General features: G+C 41.1%; 1 protein-coding gene across 3 annotated transcripts; it reads right to left on the bottom strand.

The window, feature by feature from the left end:
• Positions 1–2,236: 2,236 nt before the first annotated feature.
• On the bottom strand, positions 2,237–21,173 carry LOC149028417 (pentatricopeptide repeat-containing protein At1g08070, chloroplastic-like). Of its 3 annotated transcripts, none has more exons than XM_089136476.1 (3): positions 19,112–21,173; positions 4,653–4,748; positions 2,237–4,576 (listed from the first exon to the last, which is right to left on the bottom strand). In XM_089136476.1, the coding sequence occupies exon 1, from the start codon at positions 21,110–21,112 to the stop codon at positions 19,280–19,282; it is 1,833 nt and encodes a 610-aa protein (XP_088992602.1). In that variant the 5' UTR covers positions 21,113–21,173; the 3' UTR covers positions 2,237–4,576; positions 4,653–4,748; positions 19,112–19,279. The 3 variants fall into 3 exon arrangements, with proteins under 3 accessions (XP_088992602.1, XP_088992595.1, XP_088992587.1); XM_089136469.1 differs by having other exon boundaries at positions 2,237–3,204; positions 4,469–4,748; XM_089136461.1 differs by having other exon boundaries at positions 2,237–4,748.
• Positions 21,174–22,089: the final 916 nt, after the last annotated feature.

Consider the following 22,089-nt stretch of genomic DNA (forward strand, 5'->3'; position numbering starts at 1 on the left):
AGTTGAGACTAAATGCCCTCATTCTTCCTCTAAGGGCTGTTTACAATCAGCCATCACAACCTCACTTATATCAAAACAACACTTTCTACTTCCTATCTAAATCCTACAGAGTCATCACTCACGTCTTGATCAAAATCATCCTTAAAAAGTTACCATGTTCTACCCGATCAGAGCCAACTAAAAGGAATAAGCATGCAGAAAAATAATATACACAATATGCAAATAGATGTGGAAGTCCTATAGTTAGAAACAGAGAGTTCTAAAAGGAAACAAGAAATAAGCATGCAGAAAAATAAAATACACAATATGCAAACAGCCAGATGTGGAAGTCCTATTGTTAGAAACAGAGAGTTCTACGAACATACCAGTGTGAACATATACCATCAAGAATGAGCACTCCTCTAGAGATCTTTGTCCAACAGATTTAACAGCACCACTCAATTTCAGATTTTAGATTTAACAGCACCACTCAATTTCAGATTTAACAGATTTAACAGCACCACTCAATTAATTTGGACCTTGTGTTCCCCATTCAACACCAACAATAAGTGATGCAACATCTCCTCATGTGGGAAATGATGTATTGAATCTACACTGCATGTATGTGTTAAGACTCTAATAAAGAGGTCATAATTATGATTGTACATGCCTTCACTCGTTTGGAAGAAATTTATTAGGCAGAAATGGACCATCCATTTCTTTATAGATGTGTGACATGTGTCTCAACATTACATCAAATGGTTGAAAACTATTTATAAATCACACCAAATGAATGATTAATGTGACTTATAAATGAATTTAATTATTTGATGTGATGTTGGGATACATGACGCACATCTACAAGGAAATGGATAATTCATTTCCTTGTAAGAAATGGACCTAATATGAGTCTCGCCCAGATGCTTCCTAACAATTTCTTCCATTATAGGTTTTTTTTTTTTTTTTTTTTTTTTTTTTTTTTGAAACTTCGCCCCTAATCCCTATACAAGAATCTTGAAGGCAGATCATCTATCTCAAGTCAAGAATGTAACGCTGCCCTCAAGTCCACACACTCCACACATAACTAGAAGCCCCACTTTTGTAATATAACAAATTAATCTCAGAGGTGGAATACCCATATATTTGTGGTGGGGAGACTCAAGGGTGATAAATAAAACTACCATCCTCAGCGGTAGATGATCTGAACGTAGATATCCTTTTTTAACTATTAACAACATGGTTCTTATTGGTATTAAACTGACAAGTATAACTATGGATCACTAGTCCCGCCAGCATTTCTCCATGAGGACGACTACATAAATATCACACATATCTAATAATGTTCTATTTTACATGTAAACTTTGTTTTTTTGGTTGAATAAAAATATAGTATATTGCACGTAATATTTATGTATTTATTAAAATAAAAAGAAAGTAGACGCAAAGTAAAGTGAAATTTGATGATAAGTCATTTGCAACAATTTAGAATTACTCATTTAATTATATAAAGTAATAAACACAAATGATTATAAAATTTTCTATTCTAAGTATGAAAGTTTCCCTACCCTTCCTTCAAATTTCCTTGCAACCAAACAAAACCCTAGACTCTCCTTTTTGTATGTCAGTTTTAACTCAGCTAGATATCACCACATATCAAATCTAAACATTTAGAAAACCAAAGAAGGAATTCGGAACTCTGTGGTGCGGGACTATCTGTGGGGTATGGACATACATGGGGGGATATGCCTTCAAATGAGAAGGTATGAGACAGATTGAGGGCAAAATTTGACATGGTGATGATTCAGACCAATCCCTCAGTGTCTAACAGCCAAAATTGTCACATCATTTCTCCATGTGGAAAAAGTAAGCACAGAGAGAGGTTCTCCTGAGTGCCCATTGCCATGATTAGGGTAGTAGAAAGCATAAAAAAATTAACTAAAGCACCCAAAGCCATTTATCATATTATGTTTAGGCAACCAATTAAGTCCTGTAGTAGATTGACCAGACTCACCTGCCAAATGAAGATATCAAGGAAAATGCAAAGCCCCAGCCCCAGAGATATGGGAAATTATTCCTCCATAACCATATATGGCAAGGACTTCAAGAGTCTTGCCAAGAGCTTATCTGACCACCAAACTCATCATCAAGATTTGAAGGTCCTGCCATATATTTCATTTTTTAAGACGTATCAATCTTACTCTTTGGCACTGACTTGCCATATCTTTTTATATTGATGTGATGCATTCAGCCTGTATACAACAAGAAGCCTTGTCCCAACTAAATAGGGTCAGCCATATGGATTTTTGCCTTGCCAATTAGCTTTGTTTGAAGCCATGCATATCCTTTCTTACCACTACCCTTAAGATTATATTAGGTCTACCATTAGCTCTCCTAATTCCTTCAATCTGAATTATATCACTTCTTCATATAGGGGCATTTACAGGCCTCTATTGGACATGGTTGTGCCACCTCAAATGACTTTCTTGTAGCTTGTCACTTATTAGAGCTACTCCAAACCGACTCTAATATGATCATTCCTTGTCTTATCTTTCCATGTTTTACCACTCATTGATACATCATAACTGATAGAATGACTATCTTACAGAATTGTTCTTTTTTGAGATTTGAAGGAATACGTTGATGACACAAGTTCCCAAACACACCTCTCCACTTCATGTACCATTATTTTATTTCTTTGAAAAACATCATGCTCTATATCACTAATATTTTATTTATAAATGAACCAAGGTACCTAAAACAATCGCTCTGAGGCCATACCTCTTAAATTCTCCAACACCTATTTGCTGACAGAGGTTTTTCCTTGTCTTTGTTACCTAGATATGTCAATCATATGTTATGTAAATAACCCCCAATATCCCTGAAACTAAGCTCCTGCCTAGGCATGTTAGACACTTTCCTGGCAACTTATTAGTGTCTAGCTTTGCCTAGATGACCTAACTATGCACAATATTAAACGTAAACTGTCTCTCCACACAAAAAATTAAATCAAAGATAAAAATACAACCGATGAAGCAGGATGAGTGTAGCAGCTACACTAAAATGAATTGACAGATGAGGTTACCTGACCACGTGGTAGCGAGGAACTTTGTCCAGAATCTTCAGCTATTAAGTGTTTTGATCCACCTTGTTCTCCACATTGATGCAGGGCATATATATTCTACTTCAGACAATTACTGCTATGAGATCATCAGCAGCTGCATTATCCTGAAGAGTTAAATCAGCATTTTGAATTCTGTATTCTCCAGATATATGGCCTTCAATGTTTCAAGACCAAGGTTTGTGTATTTGTCTCCGTTGATGTGAAATTAGTTCCATCTTCATCTTTTCTCCATGGAAATCAAATTAGGTGGTCCCTTATTTATCCTTTAGTCATATTATTTAGCAAAAGAAAAAAGAATTAAGTATAAACAAGCAGCAGGATGGTCTATAGTGTATTTCAGAATATTCTGCAAGGGTGGACCCATAAGGCAAGTTAGTAATTACAATCTAAACAAAACAAAGAGGCATAAACCACAAATACAAAGTAACACATATGGCTTCCAATAATCATGAGTACCTGACATCAACTAAAAGCTAGAGTAATTTAAGAACTGCAGAAGAATCATCTAAAGAAGAGCCACAATTATAAAGAAAACATAATCTTACACTAAGAAAACAAGGTTTTTATTAATAAATTAATTTATTATTCTTATTATTTTGGAGGGAGAGAGTGTCTGGGGGAGGGCAGAGATAAGTTATATTCCCTCTAATGCATTTTTTAGCATGTTTCTCTAGGAGTTACCCAAAACATAATCTTATAATAATGGTATTTGAGAATGCCAGTTGGCTTTGGAATCTACTAAGTTGACTACAGAATTAAGGCCACAGCTATCTGAGGAAGAGTGAAATTGAGGGATCTACAGAAGTGGTACAGAAAGTTCTGCACTGGAGAACCCGAATAAAAATCACAAAAATTCACCTTGTTATTGTGAAATTATATTGGATTTGGCTCCATGGTATATATTTCTAGATATTTTTCATTGGTTTTCGTAGGTACCCTAGACTTTTTGATATTAGTCAAAGAAGAAGGGATTGATATTCCGTAGTGCTGAAGCTCAATGAAATGCAAGGTGCAAGACAAGAATTATATACTACAAAGAATGTAACTTTCCGAGGACTTGGCAAGAATATCAAGTTTTTCACACAAATTAAAGCATCACGATGTAATTGATCAATAAAATAAAATAATTAAAAGTTGCATAAATAAATGAAAAAAACTAACATTTAAAATAAATAAATAAGAAATAGAAATAGAAAAAGAAAAAAGACGACAAAGAAGATGAAGAAAAAGAGGACATAAAAGCAGATACCCTTTCCATAACTCAAAGGAGACATAACCAGAAAATTTCACATATCATCTTAGATACTAGAAAAAATTGAACCAGAGCAAAATGCAAACCGTAAGAAGGTTAAACTAATCTAAGATTACCTTATGCGAGATCCCTGAAGTTCTTTCTCTCTCAAACACTTGTGACTTATTGGTTTTCTTGCATCTGGAACAATTAAAACACACTTGCATGTTCTAGCAGCTGATTACCTGCGATCCCGCAACATTTCACAATGAGCAGTCCAGTAGATCCAGTATAAGCATTGGAAGCATCAGAGGAAAATACCCATCACCAACACATTAGAGATAATGTGTCACACCAACATCCACTATAAAGCATCATACATAAGAACCATAGATTGATTTGGAATTCAGAAAGAACCTGCAAAAGGTAACTTAAAGACAGGATCACCATAAGATGCACATTTACTTGAGATTTAGCAACACAATTCAAAAGATTATGCTGGATATAAAGGAAAATACTTGATCATCAGACAGGGAACAATCACTAAGGGGATGAGGGAAAAAAACCACATTAAATGATCACCAATCACACAGCTCAGTAACTCTGCCAGGAGTAGAGGTATCTATTATTCGACAGCAATCCAATAAATAGCTAAGCTCATTGACTTCAGTGCTTGTAAAATCTGAGAAAGTGAAAGCCATCATGTTTTCTCTTCTTGTGGTAGAAAATTAGATAAATATTTATCATTTCAAATATAAGATGGTTGTTTTGTCTGTTTTTAATTCCTAAACCTGAATATTTTCAGAGTCGATGATGGATAAGAAAAACTGTTCTAAAACACCCTATGATGGTAATCTTCAACATATTTTATTAACAATTTTAAACATATGCTGACTGGGTCATCTCTAGATAGAAGCAGTTTGAAGACAGTGGTTTCAATGTTTTATGACCGAAAACAATAACACATGCAGGATTATCATCATTATACCAAAGGATTCCCATCAAAGCCCAAAGTTTTAAATATTACCAGCAACAAAAGTAATTATAAGTCTGTTTCAAGAGATCCATTGTGGATATGGATATGGAAATAGAGAAGGAAATTGAAGACATGGAGCAATTCCTCAAAACATAGAAAAATTATAAATACATGTTCAAACGAATTTAATTCGGGTAACTGTTTGATAGGTCCCTTGAAGCAAGATACATGGAGGACAGAGAGGAGTACCATAACCAACTGTCACTGGTGGGGGATAAAAAGATGGAAAGACGTGAAGAGAGGGCATGGGTTTTACTGTGGGAGTTTTCAGCAGCCTTCGGCTGAGGGCAAGGGCAGGGAGTTGCTGCAGGGGTGGGTGGTGATGTGAATCCATTTCTAGGATTAAGGTTTCTAGGAGAATCCCCCTTGAATTTTATCTTCCAGCAAAATAATGGTCAAAACTAGGTGGGAAGGATATTATTGTTAAATATTATAGGAGGACCACGGAGATAAAGTGGGATCTAAAATAAGGGTTTGGGTAAGATTTGGTTTAACAAAAACTGAATGGGATGGTAGGAAAAAGTTAGGGTTACATCAAATTACCACGGGAAGAATTTGGGAAACGAAAGTGTATCCCAGAATTGATAGGAAAGAAGAATGAGATAATGTGGGTCAAGATGGGTTGGCTCTTGGAGATCTTGGAAGAGGAACCTTGAACCTTGTGCAATCTTTTTCAAATCTTTCTTTTCTTTTGTTTCTTCTTTTCTTTTCCTTCTTTTTTTTTTTTTTTTCCCTCCCGGTTTATCTGTTTTTTCAGAAACAGAGGGAGTGGGCCAAAGGGAGAAAGGGAAGGGGGAGGGGTGCCGCAGGTGTAAGAGAGGGTGCGAGTGCTACCTAGAGGTATTGCAGTGGTGGGGAGGGGACGTAGAGGCTGGGATTGGCTGCTTGTCGTGGGGGTGAGGGGGAGAGGGGGAGAGGCTAACTAGGGCTGCAATGGGGTAGGTAGGTGAGGGAAGGGGTGGGCTGTTGTACTCACTTGATTCTTGACTGTTATTGCCATTAATGGTTGCTCAAATTTGTGAAGGCTATAGAGAATTAGAAGACATGAAGCAGCTTGAAGGAGGTTGAATATCAAAGAACTTCGCTAAAAATCCGCCGAGGCCCCTCAACAAGAACCCCGGTCCACAAACTCAATCAATTTTCATTCAATAATCAAACTATGACTACAAAGAAACAATAGGCTATTTATAGACTACTAAAAGAAGTAGACTCTTGCTAACGCACAGCTATTCTAGTGGTGAAACCAACACCTGTTAGTGAAGAGGTCGTGGGTTCAACTCTTGCTAAGGCATATTAATATCCCTATCCCCCGGCTTAATAAGCCCCTTTGTACCATAACAAGAAGAGAAAAAAAAAATTAGACTCTTAAGTGGGATTCTTTTATAGATTAGGATCCCACCACATAATCTTGACCCTTGAAATAGAATCTCAATATCTAAAAGACATGCTGAAAATGAAATATTAGATAAAACTCTATCTAACGAAGTTCACTTGAAACAAAACTCCTAAAGACATTCAACTACTAACTACTAATAAAAATAAATCCTAATAAAAAACAAACTCCTAAAAGATAGGAACCGTTCTTGTAGAAGAGTCTTATCTTATCCACACTTAACCAACTCAAACACAACTTAAATAAGAAGTAAAACTAAATTGGACTCTAGGAATAAATTTGGAATTAATTCAAGCAATAAAAGAGGGCGGAAAATGCCCTAAATATCCCCATGGTTGGACAACTTACATAGTTAGCCTAAGTTAAGCCGTCTGAACACACTAGTGGCCTTAGATTTATGAGACAACAACCTTAAGTATTAGTTCTAAGTCGACCCTATGTTTGAAACTGAAATGCTGCAAGATTAGGGACAACAAGGTTATACAACATGAAATATAAAACATTTAAGACATATAAATGAAAAGCAAGTGTATCAAATACATCAAATAACTTAAATATAATCAAAATCCCATGCATATGAGTATCACAATCTTGACTCTCGAGAATAGAATAATAAAATTATACAACCATTAGAATTTCTATATAAGTTATAACTCATAAGTTCATAAGACAAGCATGGAACGAGATAAAAATTCAATCAAGACCTAGGTCCATCACCAACTCCAGCATCAGCTCCACCACCAGCTCTAACAGCACCATGACCACAACCACATTGTATAGTGGCAGCTACACGTTGGCCCTCTAACTCGATGAGGTGGTCTACCATATTTCACTCACAAGATTAGGGAAGCAGGGCACATGGGTGTATCACAATAGCCACCAGCCAAGTGTCACTTGAACCAGCGTTTGCCTTTATTGAGGGCTCTGCCTCCATATTTGCATGTGATCCTCTAGCCTCGTGGATCTAAGAGGACTCCGTGTTGCCAAGCAACATCATTGTCCTCCTTAGTTGAGGATCTACTTGAAATGGGATTGATTGATCTTCCTTTGGTGTTATATATGTGCTAAGAGTAGTTGCAAGCAAAAATCCAATAGAAATCCACAAGAAATCTAGCAAAAATTGAGAGTTCTAGTGAGATCTGGTGAGATACGGCAAGACCTCGAGCAAGTTGTGGGAACTCTGAGATCTCGCAGGAGATCTCACCTCGCCTTCTCAGAAAAACGAGAACTCGAGCGAGATCTCGCCAAGATCCCAAACCATGAACACCCCTACTAAGGGGTCGGCTAGCCTATGGAGGCTTCTTAGAGACATCTAGAGGGCCCCACTTGGGGTTTAGGCCAGGGGGTGAGACTTGTGGTCACATTAGTTCTCCCCTTCCTAAAAGTTCATCTCCTGATGAATGTGTTGATTAAATGTTCCTGATTTGATGCTCCAAAAATCCCTGGTGTGGACTCATCCTTGCATCTTAAAGTGCGAAGGAAGCAGTAGATATGTGGTTGCTAGTACTGCTCGAAGACAAAACTTTGGAAAAGTGATAGGGCAAGGGATGTAATCTTCTAGTCTAGGAACCTTCTTTTCAAAGAAGCAAGGGGGTATGATGAAGACAATCAACTCCAATGCTAGAGTCGCCGGTGATGCTGCCACTGTTTTTTTGGTCCACTAAGATGCTGCAATGCCTTACTAATGTGATCCCTTTAAGATACCCTTTGAAGTCGAGGATGGGTCTAGTGTAGTGTGGACTAGAGACCAATGCTTCTCTGAAATCCGTGGGCAGCAACTCTTTGACTTCAACATCAACAGTATGGTGGTCTTCTAGTAGAGAACTTGCCTTTCTAGCCATGCCTTCAGCTAGTGTGGTTGCTTTGACCATGTCCCAGTACTTTTAGAGGAACTCTCTACATCTGGTATGACCTTGCCTTCAGGGGTTAGGGTCTCCTCCTGGTTTTCCACGATTTGGACCTCATGGTCTCTTTGAAACTCCTCTATAATTACCTTAGGAAGCAGAGGCAGCATCACTGTACTTGCTATTATCTCATCATAATCCTGTTGGTGATCCAAGTGTCCTCCCTTGTCAAGAGGTTCTTTTAGGGCTGCTTCTAGAGGTGGGCTTCTCCACTTCTTTTGGAGGAATTGGCTGGTGGATTTGGGAGATTGTATCACCCCTTCTTTAAGGATACTTACTAGCTAGGTGAACCTTGCTGTATAGCTAAGGTTGTCGTAGTTGGTGTAGCATGTACTCTTGTAGTTTGTCTTAGAAGGTTGTGAAAAATTTGAGGGAGGATTGGTGGATGGTGGATACCGCCTAGAGACAACACTTTGGTGGTGTTGCAACTCTTGGTTGTAGCCACGAAGGTAGTAAGACCCAATGTTCTCCTCTAGGGTGGGTGGGGAGTAAAAATGGAACCTTCCATTATCTTCAAACAAAGGGTTCTCATACCTGAATTAGCTGATGTGATTACCCTATTTCTTTCTCCTCTGTACTAGTCCTCCTCTTGTTGGTGTCGTCTAACTGGATGTTCTTGTGAAAAAAACAAATGGCTTAAAGCTTCTGACATCTCTTCCCAAGTGTTGGATTCAGTGCCTTTATACATCAGTCGCCTCTTTTTGTGGTTCCACTATTCACAAGAATATCGCAACAATTTTTTTTTAATTTTTTTTTATGAATAACTAATTAAATTAACAAGGGAAAATTACAAGGGGGGAAGAGATTGGGGGGGGGGGAGCTTAGACTTCGGAGGAAGTCCTAAAAGAAGAACTGAGGTCCTAGGAACTAACAATTAACATATTCCTGGGAGTGTCAGTGATTGGGGGGTGGGGGAGAGAAAGTAGTCTAGTCTAGAGGCAACATCAAAATGGATGGCTTTCCAAATCCCTTCTAGAGACCGAGATTTGGATGTCCATCTCCTAAGATTGTGCTCCACCACTGGGTGGTAGCTTCAAAGACTAGCTTGCCAACCGGATAGCAAATAGAGGAACTGTTGAAAATTCTCTAAGTCCATTCCCACTTGCGAGCAAAACCATGGGTACACCTAGACCTAGGCCAAATGTAGGAAAGGGCTTTCTCCCAAAGGGAACAGGAGAAGGGATAGGAGAGAAAAAAGGTGCTTAATGTCCTCAGTATTGTTCCAACAAAGGATGCGGTTTGGATTGGCAGGAATGTGACGGGTAATGAGGAAGGATTAGGTGGGGAGGGTAAGGTTGAGGGCTCTCCAAAGGGTAAGGGTATGGTGAGAGATGTGGCCTTTAAACCAGACTAGAGGAGCCCAGGGGACAGGGGGAGGGGGATTGGAGAAGGTTCCAGGCGAAGGAGGTAGTAAAAGATTTGGAAGGGGAGGGAGGGGAGCCAAATGGTGGTATCTCTAAGGAAGGATGAAATGGGGGGGGGGGGCATTCACACTTGTGTGAGATAGGGGTGGGGCAAAGGGGACCAAGAGCCATTGGTGATGAAGGACGCGAGAGGGTAGACCTGGAGATACGGGACTCATAGATAAAGCAAGGACCAATCATAGTGAAAAGAATTCTCATCAGATGCCAAGGGTCAAACCAAAAGGAGATGGAAGACCTAGAGGATATTTGGGTAGAGATGGCAAATAAGGCACGAGGGCGAAGAAGTAAGAGCTTTCTCCAAATCCAAGATGGATCGGAGGGCAGAGGAGCAGTCTAAAAGGAGTCATATTTGAGGATATGCGCGCAACCCCAGGATACCAAATGGAATTATGCTTGGAAGCAATCTTCCAGATAAGCTTGAAGAGCAAGCCAAGTTGAAATCCAAGATACGGCGGATACCCAAACCTCCTTCAGGCTTAGGTCGACAGATAGCAATCCAGGATATAAGATGAAGGAAATGGGAGGATTCTTGACCTTTCCAGAGGAAGGCACAGAAGAGGGACTCAATGGTATGGATAATAGATTTGGTGCAGGAGAGGATGCAGCACCAGTAGAGATAGGACGATTGGAGAACAGATTGGATGAGGACTACTCTACCAACAAAGGAGAGGAGTTTACCCTTCCAAAGCTAGAGCTTTTTCTTGATGTGGTCAAGCATTGGAGAGCAATGGTGGCGGGTAAGTCTTCCTAGGATTAGAGGGAGCCCTAGGTAGACAATGGGAAAGGAACCAGGTTTGAAACCGGAGAGATGCAGAAGGGAGGAGTGGACAATATCTGAGACTCCAGAAAGGAAAAAATTGGATTTGTTAAGATTGACTCGGAGACCAGAGAGGGATTCGAAGAAGGAGACCGAGGAGAGGATGGAGGAAATGGAATTGTGATCAGCTTTGGAGAAGATTATGAGATCATCCACAAAGGCAAGGTGGGTAAATTTAAGAGACTTACACTTGAGAATGTGAGAAATGAGGAGCTGATTGGTTTTAGATTGGAGAAGACGAGAGAGGACTTTGAGGGCAATAGTAAAGAGGGTAAGGGGAGAGTGACCAGCCTTGACGAATACTTACTCGAGAGGGGAAGTAGCTCACCGGGACCCATTGGTGATGATAGAGAAGTGAGGGGAGGATATGTAGATCTCAATCCAATGAATGAAAACAAGGGGGAATCCCATAGCCAAGAGAACCTTATTGATGAAATCCCAATGGGCGGAGTCGAAAGGTTTATGGAGATCCACTTTGAGGAGGGCAACGGGGGAATGAGTTGTCCGGTCAAAACCACAGATGACCAAGATAATACGACCTTGGATGAAAGTAGATTGGTTAGGACTAACAAGCGAGGGGATGACCATCTTAAGATGGCTCGCAAGGATTTTAGCAATGAATTTTTAGATGACATTACAGAGGGAGATGGGGCGGAAATCAGAGAGAGGTGGCACCAAGATTTTTGGGAATGAGGCAAAGGAAAGTTTGGTTCATAGAGGAGAGTTGTGAGGGGTCAAAGAAGAAGCTCCGGATGCCACGGATAAGGTCATTCACAATGAAATCCCAAGCAGCTAGAAAGAAACACATATTGAAGCCATCCGGACCTGGGGCACGGTTAGACTTAAGAGAGCGGACAACAAAGAGAATCTCATCAGTGGAGGGAATAGAGCTAAGAGAAGTTAAAGAGGAGGAGGGCACAAATTTGTTAAGGAGGGTGGGGGGAGAGGGGGGAGAGGAGATCGAAGAAGAAAGAAATAACCTCAATCCTAATACCGAAGGGATCAAAGACCCAAGAGCCAGATCTAATGAGGAGGCGAGGGATCGAGTTAAGATTTATGTGGCCTCTGATGGATCTATAAAAAGAAACAGTGTTAACACCACCAAGATCTAACCATTTGATTCTAGTATTTTGCCAAAGGAAGCTTTCTTCTTAAGATATGAGGGAGGAAAGATCCAAGGATAGAGATCTCTCCTCCGCGAGTGATGGATCATGGGGATCACCTTGGAGAAGGCATTGGACATGGGATAGGTTAGTCCGGCAAGAGGACACAAGAGAGGTAATATTTCCAAAAGTGGAGGAATTCCAAGAGCGAAGAGCAACCTTGGTATTTCGGAGCTTGCGGGCAAGAGCAATGAGGGGATGGGAATCGCAGTGGACCGGGAGGTTCCAAGCCTCCTGAATCGTGGGAAGGAAAGAAGGGTTGGTTGTCCACATGTCAAAGAATTTGAAGGGCTTTAGACTAGAGGATAGGGGATCAAAGAACTTGAGGGAGCAAGGGGAGTGATCCGAGAAACTAGACGAGGAGAAATGGGCATGGGAGGAGGGGAAGGAGGTGAGCCAAGACTCATTTATAAGGAATCTATCAAGTTTAAAGGCAACATGGGCTTCACAACTCCTTTGATTTTGCCAAGTAAGAAGATGACCCAACCAACAAAGATCGGAGAGGCTAGAGTCCTCAAGACAAGCATTGAAAGCCTCAGAAGCTAGGGGTCCAGAAGGCGGCCACCAATGTGGTCATGAGAGTAGCGGACAATATTGAAGTCACCACCAATGCCCCAAGGGTGCCCCCAGCCAAGGAAGCAATAGACCACAGATCATCCTACAGAGGGGAGCAATCCGAGGCACAGTTGAAGCCGTAGATGATGGAGAGGAAGATGTAAGAACTCGAACATAAGGAGGAAAAACTGAGGAGCATTAATTGAGGAGAAGAAGAGATGAGAGAGGTTTGAAACTTTGAAGGGTTCCAAAGAATCCAAATTCTCCTATTTGAGGAGAGATTTGAGTTGGAGAGGAAAGACCAGGTGGGTGCGATCGAGCGGGCAATCCGATGGGAATTGTCACTATGAACACGGGTTTCCAGAAGTGCATAGAAAGACACTTTTGATTCGTGGATGGCATTTTTTACTTCAACTTGTTTTGCCAGGGAGTTTAAGCCCCTGATATTCCAAATGAGAATGTCAGACATAAAACCAATTGAGGTGGGGGAAGAGAAAGAGAAAGCTAATGGGGTGGCTATCGAAATGAGAAAGGAGGTTGTCAGTTTGGGGAGGATAGTGGGTGGGGGATAGAAAGTTCTCACACAAAGGGGAATGCAAAGGAGAAGGTGTTCCAAAAATGCAGGGGTCAATTGTGGATCCAAAACTGAGGGAAGACGCAGTAGTCGAATGGTCCTGCGAGGTGTTTCGATGGGTGGGCTAAAGAGGGGTGGTGGGTGGGTGTGTTTGAAGGTTCAAGTGGTGGGTCAACGTAATGTTAAGGTGGGTGGGTTTTTTGGGGGGGGGGGGGGGGGGGGTTGTGTTTGAAGGTTCAAGTGGTCCAAGTGGTGGGTCAATGTAATGTTAAGGTGGGTGAGTTTTTTTTTTTTTTTTTTTTTTTTTTTGGGGGGGGGGGGTGGAGGGTATGTGTGTTTGAGGGTTTAAGTGGGCCAAAGGTTTTTAAGGGATTTAGAAGTTGTGGGCCAAGAAGGGGTGATAGGTGAGGCCCATTAGGAGTTGGGGTTAAGCCAAGAGGCCCAAAATGAGAGTGATGGTGAAAGGCCCGTTTTGGGCTATGGGTGGGCCCAGCAAGTTTTTTTTAAGAGGGTTTGGGTTTTAGAAGCAAAGATTCTTTTTTGGTTTTTTGGTTATCATTTTAAGTTTTCGAAGGAGTAGGGATAAGGTTCAATTGGGTTGGGTTTTAAGGTTTACTTGAAGAAGGGGTGTTTTCAAGAGTAGACAGAGGGCGGTGTCGTGAGGAAGAGGCAGAAAGTGCAGGTGCAGTCTCGACAGGGTTGGTGGCAGTAAGGACAATGGCGTGAGGGATAGGTGTTACCTGGTTCTGGTGCTCGTGAGGATCAGTCAGAGGCTCAGTAACTGCGACTAGCGACAGCGTTGTCTTCGAGGCCATTACAAGTTTGGTGAGGGGCGCAAACAAAGATTCATCGAAGTGGTTGGCGTCAGACTGCAGGAAATCAAAAGTGGCAGAGCTGTGCAGCATCCAAAGTTAAACGACACCGGAGTTTCTCATGCCTTTCTTCTTTTTTATGTTTTGCCAGTATGTTTTTAACATCATCGGCGTGATTAGAGGAGCAGCAATAGGAACTTCAATGGTGATTTGCTCAAGGGCATTGATGGTGGAAATTGGCAAGCCAACAATAGGGGCAGTATCCATTTTGGCTTTACATTGCTGGAGAAGACGATTGATGGTTGAAGGCAAAGACGTGGCTAGTGGTGGCAAAGTTGGAAGAATTCCCACGACAGCAGAGTCAACGAGAAGCGATTTGCAAGCGGTAGACTCATGTCCGAAATTTCTGCAAGAATCGCATCTCTCAGGAACCCATTCAAAGGCGATTAGCTGATTGTAGGCTTGTAGTATAGGCCATTATCGTCGGCGATAAAGATGGAAGAAGGCAGAGGGTTATCTGCATTCACCTCTACACAAATACGGGCATAGGAGAGTAGTTCCAGATTTAGGGTCATTTGGTCAGAGTGTAGGGGGCATCCAATGGCCGATCCAATCCAACTTAGGCATTCACGATTCCAATATTCCAAGGGAAGGCCTGGGAGATTGATCCATAGGGGGAGTGAGCCGAAATTGAGTTTGCGCAGGGGCAAAGGGCTCCTAAGATCTGATGAAAATGGGGGAGCTACCAACAAACCAGGGTGATCCATCAGGGGCTTTGGATTTGCAAGAATCAGAGACAAACTTGAATAGCAGAACATTTGAATCAATCAAGTAAGTTTCCATGGAGCCGAGAGAATTTCATTGCTTAGAAAGGGAGGCTTTAATAATTCCAAGTGGTGGACAAGGGCCAAGAAATTGGCCGAGAATGGCAAATTTCCAGTGTAGAATGCTGGCTACGGTGGCAATGGACCAGAGGAGTGGATTCAGCGAAGGTTGGAGGTATAAAGGTAAGGTTACAGTCTGCAGCAATGGAGGAAATGGTGGGGGAGAAGAGGGAGTTCTAAGCTTTTGGGGGGTGGAATGGTTATTTGGGGAGGCAGAGGGCTGAGGGAGGGTGGTGGAGGGTTGCAAAGGGGGATCAGCCATTGTCCCCCGTGTTGGATTAGATCTTCAAGAAAGATTTACTTCATATCCCAACAATTAATTATATGCAAAGTCCAACTAGCCATTCTCTGAATAGTAATGCCGCTCAAAATACTTATCTAAACCATACAACTACTCATAAAATTTTGAAGATTATGGACACCATCATAAGTTTCTAACTCTTACATCTTTGGAGGCCTTTGTGGTTGATGTATCCCTATATAGATATGATAATGAGATTGGAAGTAATTTCTAGTTGGGTCCTCCATGGCTTTGGTGACTATTGACTCACTTGATAATTTTGGGTTTGCTGAACTGCAGCTCTGATACCAATTGATGTGAATCCAATTTTAGGTTCGCCCAGAATCTTCCAGCAAACTAATGGTCAAAACTAGGTGGGAAGGATAATATTGTTAGACATTGTGGGATGAACAAGGAGATAAAAAAAAATTGGGATCTATATGGGTAGGGGTATTTGGTTTAACAAAATTGAATGGGATGATAGGAAAACGTAAGGGTTTTACCAAATTCCCATGGGAAGAATTTGGGAAACTAAAATTTATCCTAGGATCGGAGAGTGAGATAATTTGGGTCAAGATGGGTTGGCCCTTGGAGATCTTGGAAGAGGAACCTTGAACCTTGGGCAATCTTTTCAAATCTTTCTTTTCTTTCTTCTTTCTTTCTTTTTCTGTTTTTCTGTTTTTCTGTTTTTCTTTTCTGTTCTGCTGCAAGGAATCAGAAGCAGAAGGAGAGGGCCAAAGGGAGAAAGGGAAGGGGGAGGGGTGCTGCCTAGAGGTATTGCAGGGTTGCGGAGGGGATCTAGGGTGGTCGCAGGGGCTGGGAATGGCTGCTGCCAAGCTGTGGCAGCAAGGGGGAGAGGGTTACAGCGCTGCGCAGACCAGGGGAGGGGCAGTGGAGGGGTTGGGGTTGTCGTGGGGATGAGGAGGAGAGGCTAACTAGGCTGCAATGGGGTAGGGAGGTGAGGGAAGGGGTGGGTTGCTGTACTTACTTGATTCTTGACTGCTGTTGCCATTAATGGTTGCTGGAATTTGGTGAAGCCTATAGAGAATTAGAAAACTTGAAAACAGCTTGAAGAAGGAAGCTGAATATTGAAGAACTTCGCTAAGAATCTGTTGAGGCCCCCTCATTAGGAACCCCGGTCCACAAACTCAATCAATTTTCATTCAATAATCGAACTTAAGAATTGCAAAGAAACAATAGGCTATTTATAGCCTACTAAAAGAACTAGACTCTAAGTGGGATTCCTTTATAGATTAGGATCCCACCACATAATCTTGACCCTTGAAATAGAATCTCAATATCTAGAAGACATGTGCTGAAAATAAAATATTAGATAAAACTCTATCTAAAGAAGCTCACTTGAAACAGAACTTCTTAGGACACTCAACTACTAACTACTAATAAAAACAAATTCTAATTAAAGGCAAACTCGTAAAAGATAGGAACCCTTCTTGTAGAAGAGTTAACTTATCCACACTTGACCAACTCAAATGCAACTCAAATAAGAAGTAAAAACCAGATTGGATTCTAGGACTAATTTTCGAATTAATTCCAGCAATAAAAGAGGGCTGAAAATGTCTAAATACCCCTACTAGAGGAGACGGTTTGGCCAGCCTATGGAGGCTTCTTGGAGCCATCTAGAGGGCCCCACTTGGGGTTTCAGCCAAGGGTGAGACTCGTGGTCACATCAACTGGCACCATTAAAACCAGGTTTATTTCTCTATTTTCTTGTTCTATAATTGTTATTTGTTCACACTTGATTATTCCAGCAATACAAACTTAGTCCAGATAGGAGGTTCCTATCAAATTGGTATCAAAGCCTCTTTGTTCCATGGGAAGAAAGATGGACAATTGTCAACATTTTCCAGTCAAGGAAGGGTGAATGGATGGCTTGGAGAGATTACACTTTTTTGTTGGGAAAATCAGATTGAGTATGAAGATCAGTTAGGAGTGGCTCTCCAACAGCTGAAAGGGGAAGCCTTCGAGTGGGTCTTCCAGATAAGCTAGCCAGAATTCAACTGGTCAAGCTTCAAGGAAGCTCTGAAATTTGACTTTGTTGTTTAACAAGCTGCGTAAGTACCAAGAAAGACAAAAGGCACAGGACTTGAGCAGGTTGAATGTATTTCCTGCATCACCATGAATGAAAAATCAATGTTCGTATCAATTGAAGAAGTCAAAACTGAGTTTCGAGTGAAAAAAGTCACAATGGAACATATCAGCAAAGCAGTTGCAGAAGGTAAAAATATTTCAGATCAATCTTCACACTTGATGCCTCGATCTAGTACAAAACTGTCAATGCTTGCGAAATAATTTGAAACCACTGCCGCATTATCTCGCTGGTGTTTTAGATAAACATTGTTCAAGGGGACATTAGGAATCCAACTCCACACAAAATCTAAATCCCAATCACAACGTGCTAGGCTAACAATACTACAACAACAACAACAACAAGCCTTATCCCAACTAAATGGGGTCCGCTACATGGATTCTTGCCTTCCAATCAGTTCTATTTGAGGTAATGCTAGTTACAAGGCCTAAGCCATGCATATCATTTCTCACCACTTCTCTTAAGGTTATCTTAGGTCTACCCCTAGCTCTTCTAGTTCCTTCAATCTAGATTATATCACTTCTCCGTACAAGGGAATTTATAGGTCTCTATTGAACATGGTCATACCACCTCAAACGACTTTCCCGAAGCTTATCACTTATGGGAGAAACTCCCAAACCAACTCTAATATTATCATTCATTATCTTATCATTCCTAGTTTTGTCACTCATCCATCTTAGCATTCTCATTTCTGCTACAGTGAGTTTATCTATATGATTATTTTTAACAGCCCAATACTTTGCACCATGCATCATAGTTGGTCGAACGACGGTCCTATAGAAGTTTCCTTTAAGCTTTAATGGAATACGTCGATCACACAAGATCCCGAACACACCTCTCCACTTCATCCACCCTATTTTAATTCTTTGGAAAACATCATCTTCTATATCACCTCTTTTATTTACGATTGAACCTAGGTACCTAAAAGAATCACTCTGAGGAATGAATCTCTTTATCGTCAAGTTTCACCAACTCATCATCCTAGATATTCTATCTTCGTTCTACTTAATTTAAAAGCCTCTTGATTCCAAAGTTGTTCTCGATGATTCTAACTTGGTATTAATCCCCACTTGAGTCTCATCTATCAACACAATATCATCAACAAAAAGCATACACCAAGGGACCTCATCTTGAATGTCTTTGGTTAATTCATCCATTACAAGTGCAAATAAATATGGGCTTAAAGTTGATCATTGATGTAGCCCAACTGTAATTGGGAATTCATTACTTTGTCCCCCCACTGTTCTTACACTTGTCACTGAACCATCATACATATCCTTAACTATGTCCACATATTTACTTGCAACACTTCTTTTCTCTAGTACTTTGCCAAATTAACACTCTAGGAACTCTATCATAAGCTTCTTCTAGGTTTATAAATACCATATAAAGGTCTTTCCTACACTCTCTATACCTTTCCATAAGTCTCCTGATTAGGTAAATAGCCTCCATTGTGAATTCTCCCGACTAGGCTAACAGTGATAACTGTAAATGAAATCTAAATCAATGCAAAGAATAATGGAAATCAAGCAACATCCACACAATGAACACAGGGTTAGGTGGTTCGATGAGATAGCCACATCCATAATGAGATGAAACTATTCAACTTTCAATGAAGTAAAGAATTACAGTGCTCATCCTCACACCTCTCTCACATTGTGCAATAGAGAAAGAACCCTATGAGACATTTAATTGAAATCCTATATAATGGAGAAAGACATGTAACCTCTCCCTGGGCTTAGGCCAGCAATCAGCTGCACTGGTTACAACCCATTCATTTGACAGAATTAATCATTCACAAGAATTAGATAATGGCATTTAGGAGCAGAACCTGGCAAGCATTAGCAGTTTGTGGCAATCTTAGGATAACCACTGAGATGGGCAGTCATTGAGGTTGTGGTGACAGATCAATTCTAACCAGTGGCCTGTCCTCCTCACCCAAGGAAAGAAAGATCAATCGTAACCAGTGGTCTGTCCTCCTCACTCAAGGAAATTATACTCAGTCATCACGTTCCATACCAGGAAGGTAACCCTGAGCCTTCAACTCCAAAGCCAAAATTTGCATGATAATTTCCATATGATGATTCTGGACATCGCTAGTCAGGAATTTCTTAGTCTTGCCATTGAATTCAATCCAGCTAGCACCTGGTGGCTTCTGTATTCCACATTCCCGCATGAGGGTTCTCACCTTAGCCACTTCGTCCCACATCTGTGCCTTTGCATAGATATTCGAAAGCAGGATATAGTTACCAGCATTATTAGGTTCAATCTCTAGCAAATGTTTCCCAGCCAACTTGCCAATCTCAACATTGCTATAGACTCTACATGCATTAAGCAAGGAACCCCATATACCAGCATGAGGTTTAACTGGTGGCATGATATCGATGATGATCCCATAAGCGTCTGAGATGCGGCCAGCACGGCCCAATAGGTCAACCAAGCACATGTAGTGATCTGCAGTTGGGCTAATTGAGTAATCATTCTGCATGGATTTGAAGTACTGGTATCCCTCTTCTACCAAACCTGCATGGCTACAAGCAGACAAGACCACAATGAAGCAAACACTGTCAGGCTTCAAGCCATCTTCCTTCAGCTGAGAAAAAATCTTTAGAGCCTCCATGCCACGACCATGCATACCGAAACCTGATATCATGGAGCTGTAGCAAACTGTATCTTTGTCTTTCCAACTCTTAAACAATTTGTAGGCCAGATCTACATCGCCACACTTAACATGCATATCTATGAGTGCTGTTATCGTGTGGGTGTTCAGTAGCTCGTTCCCTCGGCTGTCAATGTAGTCTTTGATCCATTGTGCCAATTCGATTGAACCCAATTGAGCGCACGCAGCAACCACTACTGCGATTGTGGTATGGTTAGGTTTCACATCTTTCCCCATCTTTAACATGAGTCGGAAGAGATCCACAGCTTCATCAAATAATTCCACCTTAGAGTAGGCAGAGATCATCGCATTCCATGAAGCCACATCCCTCTCTAACATCCCGTCAAACAGAGATCTTGCAGCCAAAACGTCACCATGTTTTGCATAGCCCGTGATCATAGCAGTGCAGATAACAGCGTTGCCACGTACCTCCCGTTGACGCAAACACAAGTCATCGAAGAGTTCCTTGGCATAATCCATGTGATCCACTTTGGCATAACCAGTAAGCATTACCTCCCATGTGAAGAGGTTTCTCGCCGGCATCTCCTGGAATAAAGCCCGAGCAACATCCATGTTTCCAGCCATTGAGTAGGCAGCAATCATGGTATTCCAAGCCTGAATGTCCCGAACAGGCATTCTATCAAATACAAGCCGTGCTTCTTCCGCAAGTCCACATTTAGCGTAGAAATCAATCAGCGATGTCTGGATGCGAATTTCCTCGTCACAACCGTATTTAAGAACATTGCCGTGTATCTGCATTCCCTGCTTCAAGTCCACTAGTAAGGTGCACGCCTTCAACACGGACGACAAAGCAAAGGAGAGGGCCTCGTCTCCAGCCATAACAGAACCAATGCGGCGGTGCATCTGGGCATACATCACAACTGCTTCTCTGCAACATGATTGGGAGTAGGATTGTTGCGAGTAACCCCTGATCATGGCTGTCCACAAGTAGACATTTGGGCAATGAACACTATCAATAACAGCACGGGCTTGTCTTAAATCGCCAACAGCCGTGAATTCACGGACAAGCCTAGTGTTTAGGAAACTGTTCTGAGACTGTCCATTCAAAATTACGTGAGCGTGAATTTGCTTCAGTTGCCTTGCATCCTTGCATTGGCTTACTAATCGAATTATTCGGTCCTCCTCTACCCTACCCCAACTGCGAACACCCATACAATTGGGCTTCCAGCCTATTTCGCGCCCGAACGATCTCCACTGGTCTTACCCGTTGTGGATTTTTTGAAATTCAGAAAAATTCTATATTGACGACATAGAAGACACTAGGCAGAACAAAACAACTTGGAACCGGCCTACCGAATGGGTGTTCTTTCTTTTTTGACCTCTTTCATTTTTTTCATTTTTTAATCTTTTAGATAAACTTTCTATTCAGAAGCCAGAAGCCTCATGGAAGGGGAAGCTACAAGAGGGCGTTTTTTTTCTTCTTTTCGGTAGAATAGTTTTATTGAAAATTAAAACCACAAATTTGTTTCCATTCAGAAGCCTCATGGAAGGGGAAGCTACAAGAGGGCGTTTTTTTTGTAAAAGAAGACCTATGACATCTCAATTGTCTCCTTCAATAATAATATTTGAGAGTCCCAAATCCTATGCTTGTAGTAGTGTTGACCCTCCACATCTTTCATAAAAACAAAATAACATCCCACCCAAGTGATCTCTCATGATTCCTCCATAACCAGTTTGAATCTTAGAAGCATCATTCAAAAAACAAGAACTGTCAACATTTATTTTCAGCCATCCTTCCTTTGGATGCATCCCATTGGATCATTTTGTTGTCTTCTAAATTTGCAATCTTTTCTATAGTCTTATTCATATACTCATCAATTAAGATTGAAGCAATTCTTGGTATTTCCCAAGAATTCTTTGATCCATGATTATGAATAACATGATTGCAGTTATTCCAGATTAACCATAGAGCATTCAAGTGAAGAAGTAAATTTGTGTGTTCCTCCTTTTTGTTTTCCTTCATGGAAAATCATCTCTTTTACCTATGATTGAAGAGATTCAGATGCGACCAAACATGTTTGTTGAACCCACAAACTAGAAAAAGATGTGCATCATTGATCTCAAACCCATAGGGACAACGTGTTGTGGATATTTTTACATCCTTTGTGCTTGAGTAGTTCCAGTGTTGC

Source organism: Hakea prostrata, chromosome 1 (assembly GCF_041222555.1).
Source record: "Hakea prostrata isolate BN-2017 chromosome 1, UWA_Hpros_2, whole genome shotgun sequence".
In the NCBI taxonomy this organism is placed as follows: Eukaryota; Viridiplantae; Streptophyta; class Magnoliopsida; order Proteales; family Proteaceae; genus Hakea; species Hakea prostrata.